This window comes from Rhinopithecus roxellana, chromosome 9, assembly GCF_007565055.1.
Source record: "Rhinopithecus roxellana isolate Shanxi Qingling chromosome 9, ASM756505v1, whole genome shotgun sequence".
NCBI classification, from domain to species: domain Eukaryota; kingdom Metazoa; phylum Chordata; class Mammalia; order Primates; family Cercopithecidae; genus Rhinopithecus; species Rhinopithecus roxellana.
Genome location: NC_044557.1, coordinates 820,241 through 830,826, shown reverse-complemented (window position 1 = coordinate 830,826; position 10,586 = coordinate 820,241). Strand labels below are relative to the sequence as shown.

General features: G+C 48.1%; 1 protein-coding gene across 1 annotated transcript; it reads left to right on the top strand.

Moving 5' to 3' along the window:
- The first annotated feature begins 2,811 nt into the window (after nucleotides 1-2,811).
- GOT1L1 (glutamic-oxaloacetic transaminase 1 like 1) lies at nucleotides 2,812-8,573 on the top strand. The gene is made up of 9 exons (XM_030938141.1): nucleotides 2,812-3,023; nucleotides 4,031-4,212; nucleotides 5,177-5,288; nucleotides 5,553-5,662; nucleotides 5,882-5,974; nucleotides 6,069-6,219; nucleotides 6,991-7,156; nucleotides 7,643-7,785; nucleotides 8,374-8,573. The coding sequence occupies exons 1-9, from the start codon at nucleotides 2,909-2,911 to the stop codon at nucleotides 8,547-8,549; spliced, it is 1,248 nt and encodes a 415-aa protein (XP_030794001.1). The 5' UTR covers nucleotides 2,812-2,908; the 3' UTR covers nucleotides 8,550-8,573.
- Nucleotides 8,574-10,586: the final 2,013 nt, after the last annotated feature.

Here is a 10,586-nt window from a genome sequence, read left to right as displayed (position 1 = left end):
ATGGACTACTTTCATAATCATTTGCCTCAAAACATGTTCCCTGGAAGCATAGCCTGAGACAGGGATTCCGGGGCATGTGACTTAGGGAAGAACCTGGAAGGGAGTGAGGGAAGCAGGATGTGAAGGGGAAGGAACCAAGCAAGGATGTGGCCTCAGGTCAAGTCTAGGCTTCGCCTGGTTGGGGAATGGGCCCTGAAGTGTAGACTGAGCAACAGAGGTGAACCAAGGCAAGGGAGTTGGCCATTTTTCTTTTTCTTTCTTTCTTTCTTTCTTTTTTTTTTTTTTTTTGAGACAGAGTCTTGCTCTGTCACCCAGGCTAGAGTGCAGTGGTACGATCTCAGCTCATTGCAACCTCCACCTCCTGGGTTCAAGCGATTCTCCTGCCTCAGCCTCCTGAGTAGGTGGGACTACAGGAGCGTGCCACCATACCTGGCTAATTTTTGTGTTTTTTGTAGAGACAGGGTTTCAGTATGTTGGCCAGACTGCCCTCGAACTCCTAATCTCAGGTGATCTGCCTGCCTTGGCCTTCCAAAGTGCTAGGATTACAGGCGTGGGCCACCGCGCCCGGCCATTTATTTTTATTTTTTGTTATTTATTTATTTATTTATTTTTTGAGGTGGAGTCTTGCTCTGTCACCCAGGCTGGAGTGCAATGGAGAGATCTTGGCTCACTGCAACCTCTGCCTCCCATGTTCAAGCAGTTCTCCTGTCTCAGCCTCCTTCCCTACAGGCGCCCGCCACCATGCCTAGTTAATTTTTTGTGTGTGTTTTTAGTAGAGACAGGGTTTCACTCTGTTAACCAGAATGGTCTCAATCTCCTGTCCTCGTGATCTGCCCGTCTCGGCCTTCCAAAGTGCTGGGATCACAGGTGTAAGCCACCATGCCCGGCCTTTTTTCTTTTTTAAAGACAGGATCTCACTCTGTCAACAAGGCTGGAGTGCAGGGCCATGATCATAGCTCACTGCAGTACCACCACGCCCAGCTAATTTTTAAATTTTTTGTGGAGATGAGAGGGTGTCTCTATGTTGTTCAGGCTGGTCTTGAACTCTTGGGCTCAAGTAGTCCTCCCGCCTCAGTCTCCCAAAGCACTAGGATTGCAGGTGTGAGCTACCATGCCTGACTGTGGCTGACCCTTTGTATGCCTAAATCATTGTAAGGCATTGTAAGGCCTAAATCATTGTAAGGCAATCATTGGCTATCCCTGTCGGTGGGGGGTGAAACCTCCAGGTGGTCTCCAGGCTAGCTGACTCCTGCCAGCCAAGCGCAGTTCTCCAGAGAACATAGGCATCTAAGCCTTGTCCACCAGCGAAGCAGCAGCTGGGGCCGGACACATTGGTGGTGGTGAAGGCCTTCTGGGTGAGACATCAACAGTGTTTGCAACAATCATTTAAAGAGTTATTTAACATCAGGCTGAGTGTGGTGGCTCACATCTGTAATCCTAACACTTTAGGAGGGTGAGGCAGGCAGATCACTTGAGGTCAGGAGTTCGAGACCAATCTGGCCAACGTGGTGAAACCCTGTCTCTACTAAAAATACACACACAAAAAAAAGCCAGGCACAGTGACTCACGCCTGTAATCCCAGCACTTTGGGAGGCCGAGGTGGGCAGATCACCTGAGGTTGGGAGTTCAAGACCAGCCTGACCAACATGGAGAAACCCCCTCTCTCTACTAAAAATATAAAATTAGCTGGGCATGGTGGCGCATGCCTGTAATCCCAGCTACTCGGGAGGCTGAGGCAGGAGAATCTCTTGAACCTGGGAGGCAGAGTTTGCAGTGAGCCGAGATCACACTACTGCACTCCAGCCTGGGCAGCAAGAGTGAGATTCCGTCTCAAAAAAAAAAAGAGTCATTAAACATCAAAAGGGAAAGAAAGCAAGCAGTATGCAGACTGACTCTCCAGAGGCTGGCTCTTTTCTCCCCTTAGCCTCTGCTATCTATACTTACTAGTTGGCTATCATTGAAACTTAACAAATGGCCAGAAGTGGCGGCTCATGCCTGCAATCCCAACACTTTGGGCGGCCAAGGCAGGCGGATCACCTGAGGCAAGGAGTTTGAGATTAGCGACAAAGCGAGACTCCATCTCAAAAAAAAAAAAAAAAAAAAAAAGGAAGAAAAGAAAAAGAAACTTAACAAATGTATGTAGAAGTCTTGGCTCTAGATAACTGAGAGAAATGGGACTAGCTTAGTGAGCTGCCAATTATATTACTTCTAATAATAGGATTCTTTATTAAAACAACTGTGGAAGAAAACAGTTCTTGCTTTCTATTCCTTTTTAAATCTGGGGCATTTTGCGAAATGGAAATTAACGCCTCGACTTGCATTGCTGTGTGATCTGGGGTTTTCACTTCTGCACGGGAAGCCCTGCCTGGCTTATTGGCTGCCTGCCTTGCCCTATGTCTTTTTTTTTAATTTGTGTAAATGTGTGGAGTACAAGTGTAATTTTGTTAGATGTATACATCACATAGTGGTGAAGTCAGGGCTTTTAGGGTATCCATAACCCCGATAATGTACATCATATCTGTTAAGTAATCTCCCATTATCCTTGCCCTGTTGTTGAAGCAGTTGGCTTGTTATTTTGGATTGAGCCACTTGGTGCTAGAGAAGAGAAGGCACTGAGTGAGGGAAACGTGCTTGGGAATTCTGGAGATTGTTATCCTGCCCTGCCCACTCTCTCAGGGGGTTCTCCTCAAGTACCCTGGAATGTTCCCGTGGCCCCTGTGGATCGCCACCACAAAGATCATGAGGTTCTGTTGTCCTGGCAACCAGTTGTCCAGTGCCTCTGCATTGGAGCTGCTAAGGTTCCAGGAAGAGGCAGGACTGCCCGGCCCAGCCTTGGAGGAAGACTTCTGGGCAGAAACGGAACACAGGAGCAGAGACATATAGTCTTGGCCCCAGTTTCATCTCAGTTATGCCCACCCTTTCAGTGTTCATGGATGTGCCCCTTGCTCACAAGCTAGAGGGCAGCTTGTTAAAGACCTACAAACAAGATGATTGCCCAAACAAGATGTTCTTAGCCTATAGAGGTAGATGCCTAGCAGTTCTGAAGTATAAGACTTAAGTGATGGTAACTGCCTCTAGGAGGACAGTGTTCCCTGCTGCAGGGGGAGAGGTGCGGCCCAAGCTTCTGCAGGTGGAGAGATCTTTTATTATTAACAGAATTACCCAGTGGGGAAAAGTGCAGATAAGGTCCCAGGTCATTCCATGCTCTCTGCCCTTCTCTGGGGGCTTCTAGGGATTTGGTGAGAGCTATGTCCTCTTCCACAACTCTATGCTTGGGGGCCTGCAAGGCCATCCCACACTTCTTCAGCCTCTTACCTCCTCTCTCTCTCTTTCTCTTCCTGTTCTTGAACCAAGAATGGTTCTCCAAATTGAGCCTTCTGATATGCAACTGGGGCTCCCCACTGTGAAAGTCAGGGTTAGCTTTATTTAGCTTCATCTACCTATAACTCTCATTTTGCATATTATTATTATTTTATTTATTTATTTATTTGTTTTTGGAGATGGGGCCTCACTCGGTTGCTCAGGCAGAAGTGCAGTGGCAAGATCTCAGCTCACTGCCACCCTTTGCCTCCTGGGCTCAAACCATCCTCCTGCCTCAGCCTCCTGAGTAGCTGGGGCTACAGGCGCTGGCCACCATGTCTGGCTGTTTTGTATGTTTTTGTAGAGACAGGGTTTCATCATGTTGCCCAGGCTGGTCCTGAACTCCTGAACTCAAGTGATCCACCCACCTTAGCCTCCTGAAGTGCTGGGATTATAGGCTTGAGCCACCGATCCTGGGCTTGCATAATTTTTAACCTTTAAAATGGCATAGGTTTCAGTTGTCTTTTTTAAAAAGACAAAGATGATACATATTCACTAACAGCATATTGTTTTCATCAAGGAGAAAAGAAAAGGGAAAGTTGTATTTTCACGGGCACCTTTCCACAGCCCCACGGAGTCCAGGACAGACTTTTTTGCGGGCTGTCTGCAGAGCTCAGCCCCGGGGGCCCAAACCAGGCATCTGGAGCTTCTTCTGTGGTTTTCCTCACAGTCTGCATGACAAATGAAGGCCATCCCTGGGTTTCTCTCGTGGTGCAGAAGACCCGACTACAGATTTCACAGGATCCCTCCCTGAATTATGAGTACTTGCCCACCATGGGCCTGAAATCATTCATCCAGGCCTCTCTAGAACTCCTCTTTGGAAAGCACAGCCAAGCCATTGTGGAGAACAGGGTGAGAAGGCGGGCCCTCCCCTGGCTCATCCTGACAAAGAGAGGGGGGCTCTGGGTCTGCTCAACCTTAAATCCGAAAGGGACCTTGGAGGGCCCCCTGGTATTGATAAAGGAGATACCTGAGGCTCAGAGAGTCCACAGTTTTAACCATAGAGTCAGGATCGGAATCCTAGTCCAGGTATTCCCTCCTCACACTGCTGATTTGAAAGCTCTTTCGAGATACAAATGATCTGAATTGGAGGTGTTGTTAGTATTCCCGTTACTGTTTTATTTTTTAATGTGTTTTATATATATATATTTTGAGACAGAGTCTCACTCTGTCACCCAGGCTAGAGTGCTGCAGTGGTGCCATCTTGGCTCACCGCAACCTCCACCTCCCGGGTTCAAGCAATTCTCATGCTGCATCCTCCTGCGTAGCTGGAATCACAGGCGTGTGCCACCACGCCTGGCTAGTTTTTGTATTTTTCGTAGAGACAGGGTTTCCCCATGTTGGCCAGGCTAGTCTCAAACTCCTGGCCTCAGGGGATTCACCTACCTTGTCCTCCCAAAGTGCTGGGATTACAGGCATGAGCCACCGCGCCTGGCCTCCATTACTGTTTTAGAGTGTTATTTCTATTTCTTTTCATTTTTTAATGTTTATTTACTTATTATTTTTTTGAGATGGAGTCTCACTCTGTCACCCAGACTGGAGTGCAGTGGCCTGATCTCCGCTCACTGCAACCTCCGCCTCCCAGGTTCAAGTGATTCTCCTGCCTCAGCCTCTTGAGTAGCTGGGATTACAGGTGCGTGCCACCACATCTGGCTAATTTTTGTATTTTTAGTAGAGACGAGGTTTCACCATGTTGGCCAGGCTGGTCTCAAATTCCTGACCTCAAGTGATCCGCCCACCTCGGCCTCCCAAAGTGCTGGAATTACAGGTGTGAGCCACCGCGCCAGGCCTATTTCTGTCTATTTCTTGATGGCAGGTAGGGGGTGTACATACTGTTGGTGACAGTGGTGCCTTCCAGCTTGGGGTCCAATTTCTCAGAGCTTGGCATAAGGATGCTCGTATAGTTTACATCATCTCTTCTCAAAAAGGTTAGTCTTACCCAAGATGAGGGTGATAGCAAATCCCCATCCCCTGTTCCTAATCCTCATCCCATTTGCCATCTTCACTGTTATCCTTCATTCTCTATCATGAGCAAAATGGCGGACAAGCCAAGCTATTTATGTCCTTTTCCTGTTAATGTCCCACCTTCAGCCAGTGACTCTCAGCCTCACACTCCAGTACCTCTTCCTCCATCTTTCTGTTTCCCATGTACCAGTTAGTTGGGGTGGGCGGGGGTGTCTGTGTTCCCACAGAACTGCATGGACTCGTCTTCCAGGACATGGGCTTTACAGTTTGTGAATACTCCATCTGGGACCCCAAGAAGCTATGCGTGGACCCCGACATACTCCTCAATGTGGTGGAGGTAGAGGGCCCCTGCTCACAAACTCCTCTCCAGAGCTGACTTACAGCCTAATGTTCCTCTCCTCCCCACACCTCTTAAGTCATCCAAGACCTTTTCCAGGTTTGAATTTGCCTGGCCCTTCAATGGTAACTAACATGGAGGAGGACTTCACCCCCAAATGCCCTGGGGCCACCACTCCTGGGTAAAGGTGAAGCCTGATGAGACTGTCTGTACTTGCAGCAGATCCCACATGGCTGTGTCCTTGTGATTGGGAACATTATCGACTGCAAGTTGACACCAAGTGGGTGGGCAAAGTTGGTGTCCATGATAAAGGTAAACCCAATCTCCCGCCCAGCCTTCCTGTCTTTGACTCTCTGCTCTCTCCTCCATCCGTCTCATTCTTTTTTTGTTCTCCTTTCTCCTACAGAGCAAGCAGATATTCCCATTTTTTGATATTCCCTGTCAAGGTTTATACACTGGTGACTTGGAAGAAGATACTAGAATCTTACAATACTTTGTGTCTCAAGGCTTTGAGTTCTTCTGCAGCCAGTCTCTGTCCAAGAATTTTGGCATTTATGGTACGGTACAGGCAGAAGAAGGGAGGGTCTATTGCTGAAGTGGGGCTGCGGGAGCCAAGGACTCCAGGGAGAGCACTATAGAGGCAGAAGTGGGGAGCACTGAGCTAGAATTTTGTTCTGTTACTCAATGTAGCCACCCAACCCAACTTGACTTAGATCATTTCACCCCCTCAGGCCTCTGTTTCCTCAACTATAAGATGAGAAGGTGGGGCTGGCATGGTGGGTGACACTTGTAATCCCAGTTGACACCTCCCAATCCTTCCTTTGGGAGGTTGAGGTTAGGTGATCACTTGAAGCCAGGAATTCAAGACCAGCCTGGGCAACACACCGAGACCCTGTCTCTACAAACAATTAAATCAGTTGGGCATAGTGGTACACACTGGTAGCCCTAGCTACCTGGGGGGCTGAGACAGGAGGACTGCTTAAGCCCAGGAGGTTGAAGTTGCAGTGAGCTATGATTCCACCATTGCACTCTAGCCTGGGTGACAGACAGAGAGATAGTCCCTTAAAAGAAAAAAAGGAAAGGAAAAAACAGAAGAGTAGAATTTAGTGATTTTTCAAGTTCCTTCCTCCTTTAAGACTCTGACTTATGGGTACTTTTGCTGGAAGGAGAGCCTCTGGCAACTTCTCGGAGCCTGAATACCACCCTGGCTGGGCTGCGATGAGGGTGGCTCAACCCTTTTTTCTGCGAGGTTGGAGGTTGAGATCTAGGTGAAGGCCTTAGGAGTGGAGGAAGGGGCTGAGGCTGAGGCTGTCTTCCCAACACTGCAGATGAAGGAGTGGGGATCCTAGTGGTGGTGGCAGTCAACAACCAGCAGCTGCTGGGTGTCCTCTCCCAGCTGAAGGGATTAGCCGAGGCCCTGTGGCTAAATCCTCCCAACACGGGTGCACGCATCATCACCTCCATCCTCTGCAACCCTGCTCTGCTGGCAGAATGGTAAGGGTGAGGGCTGGAGCGGGAAGGGATGGGAGAGGCCCTGGGCGCCTGCAGACCTACTGATCCACAGGATTCAGCAGGGTGCTTCTCTCCTGCCCATGTGACCTTTTTACTCCATTCATTCGTCAACATTTACTGAGGACCTGATGTATACCAATGGCGGTGCCTATACCAAGGGTTGCCTTAGAGGACAGAGTGATAGGACATTTGTTTTGCACCCAGGCCAATGTTATCTGAACTCTTCCAGGTTGCTCGGGGAGATTAGACAGCATCAGGGGCTTGCAACTCTGGCAAAATCTGCCTGGGAGCCTCCTTGGCTTGCTTAAATTAATAAGGGATCAAATCTCCCTCCCACTCATAATCATCCCAGAGCCTCAGGCACTCTGTTGGGGACCTTTGAAGGTAAAAAGAGTGGACTGGCAATGAGGGAGGTTTGAGGGCAAGGGGGTCCTCACGCCCTCCTTTCTCATTGTCCTTCCTTGGTAGGAAGCAGAGTCTAAAAGAAGTTGTAGAGAACATCATGCTAACCAAGGAAAAAGTGAAGGAGAAACTCCGGCTCCTGGGAACCCCTGGGTCCTGGGGTCACATCACTGAGCAGAGTGGGACCCATGGCTATCTTGGACTCAACTGTAAGGGTCTGGGGGCGGGTGTCCCCCTTTCTGACCTTTGGCCTGTATTTGAGCATTAAACTGCACGGACTAGGTGACCAGTTCCTAGCTTCACTCCAGATTTTGATTCTGTCCTCTGGAAAATGGGCTGCTTTAAAGACACCTCTGGATCCCCAGAAGTACCGACACTCCCTATCCTTCATAAACCAGCCTGGGTGCCTGGTGCAGTGGCTCATGCCTATAATCTCAACACTTTGGGAGGCCGAGGTGGGTGGATCCCCTGAGGTCAGGAGTTCGAGACCAGGCTAGCCAACACGGTGAAACCCTGTCTCTACTAAAAGAACAAAAAACAAAAAGTAGCTGGGCATGGTGGTGCATCCCGTAATCCTAGCTACTTGGGAGGCTGAGGCAGGAGAATCACTTGAACCTGGGAGGCGAAAGTTGCAGTGAGCCGACACTGCGCCATTGCACTCCAGCCTGGGCAACAAGATCAAAACTCCATCTCAATCAATCAATCAATCAATAGAAAATGAGAAAAGAAACCAGCCTGGGCTAGAGGAGAATTGGAGATGGCCAGTCTCAGGATCTGAGACCTTGTCGTGATTTTAGCCCAGCAGGTGGAATACCTGGTCAGGAAGAAGCACATCTACATCCCCAAGAACAGTCGGATTAACTTCAGCTGCATCAATGCCAACAACATAAATTACATCACTGAGGGCATCAATGAGGCTGTCCTCCTCACAGAGGGCTCAGAGATATGTCTTCCAAAGGAAAAAAAACTCTGATTGGAATAAAACTTTAGTCTTTGCAAAAATCTTGTGCTGATTATTCATTGCTACAATTCATTTCTTTACAAAGCACTTTCTTCACTTATTTATGAAGCAATGGTCTGGCCTCAGTACCGAGAAAGAGAGAGAGAGACAGAGAGAGAGAAAGAAAGGCCCGGAGGGGAAGGGTATATCTACCTTCATTGGCCATCTTATATTTATTGAACACCTACTACATTAAGGCCCTGAGCTGGCCGTGAAAGGGAGTACAAAAACAGGTATGAACCAGCCTGTTTTCTCTAGACACTTACAGTCTAGTTGGGAGACAAGCCTTAGTCACATAAAACACTTAAGTAGCATTTTAAGGCTGAATGTGATAGAAGTCAGAATGTATAAACAGAAAATGTGCCAGGAATTTAGAAAAGAAATACCTCAAAGTGGGCCGGAAGAGATGGGGAGCATCTCATGAGGAGGTAGGACTTGATTGGGATATTGATAGATGAATGGATTGGATGCATAACAACTAATGGAAGCTGGAAGGATAACCTAGGTCAATAACAGCCAGAGCAAGTGTCACTGACATGATAAGAAAAAATAAATGTTTATCGGGCATCTACTAATACATGGGACTCTGTAAACCCCCAGTATACCAACAGGTGTATGACAAAGTTGGTGCCCTCCACTCTTGTTGGGGAGATACAATTTACGTGGTTGAAAGGAAAAACTCACTTTTCTCTCTCCTCTACTGTGATTCTCAATTCCGACACAAGATTGTATAGGGTTTTCCCCACACAATTAATTCAGTTATTTGGTGGACATCAGTTGGGTGTCTTAAAATTCAATAGATTATTATTTTTTTCTTTTCTTGAGACAGCGTCTCGCTCTGTCGCCCAGGCTGTAGTGCAGTTGCACAATCTCGGCTCACTGCAACTGCCACCTCCCAGGTTCGAGCGATTCTCTTGCCTCAGCTTCCCAAGTAGCTGGGACTACAGGTACGTGCCACCAGATCCGGCTAATTTTGGTATTTTTGTTAGAGACGGGGTTTCGCCATGTTGGCAAGGTTGGTCTTGGACTCCTGATCTCAAGTGATCCACCCGCCTCGGCCTCCAAAAGTGCTGGGATTACAGGTGTGAACCACCGTGCCCAGTTCAATTCAATAGATTCTGATACTATCTACCTGGAGTTAGCATCAAATTCCAGAGGTGAAGGACTCAGTTCTGCAAGACTGTATCCCACTTCAGATGCCAGTCACATATCCAGGGGTGTGACCTGCGCATCTGCTATAAACTGGGCGTTCCTACCACTCCTTCCTTGGGTTTGATAATTTGCTAGAACAATTTGCACATCTCAGGGAAATAGTTTACTTACTAGATTATCAGTTTGTTATAAAAGGATACAACTCAGGAACAGCCAGATGGAAGACACACATAGGGAAAAGTGTGAGGAAAGGGGCGTGGAGCTTCCATGGTCTCTCCTCCTGGTTCCCCCTCCCAGTTCCTCCATGTGTTCGCCAACCTGGAAGCTCTCCCAAACCCTTTAGTTAGGGGCTTTTAAGAAGGCTTCATTGCGTAGGCATGATGGACTGAAACACTGGCCGTTATTGATTAACTCAACCTCCACCCGGTCCCTCTCCTCTCCCTAGAGGTCACGGGTGGAGCTAAAAGGTCCAACCTTCTAATCACATTGTCAGCCCCTCCCACAACAAGTCAGCCATCCTTATGGGCTTTCCAACAGTGGTCTCGTTAACATAAACTCAGCTGTGGCTGAAGAAGTCTCATTAGGAATAATAAACAGTGCTCCTTTCACTCTACACTTCTTAACGCTTTGGAAATTCCGAGGGTTTTGTTTTATTTTTTTGAGATGGAATTTCGGTCTTGTTGCCCAGGCTGGAGTGCAATGGCATGATCTCGGCTCACCGCAACCTCCGCCTCCTGGGTTCAAGCAATTCTCCTGCCTCAGCCTCCCAAGTAGCTGGGATTACAGGCATGCACCACCGCACCTGCCTAATTTTGTATTATTATTATTATTATTTTTTTACTAGAAATGGGGTTTCAC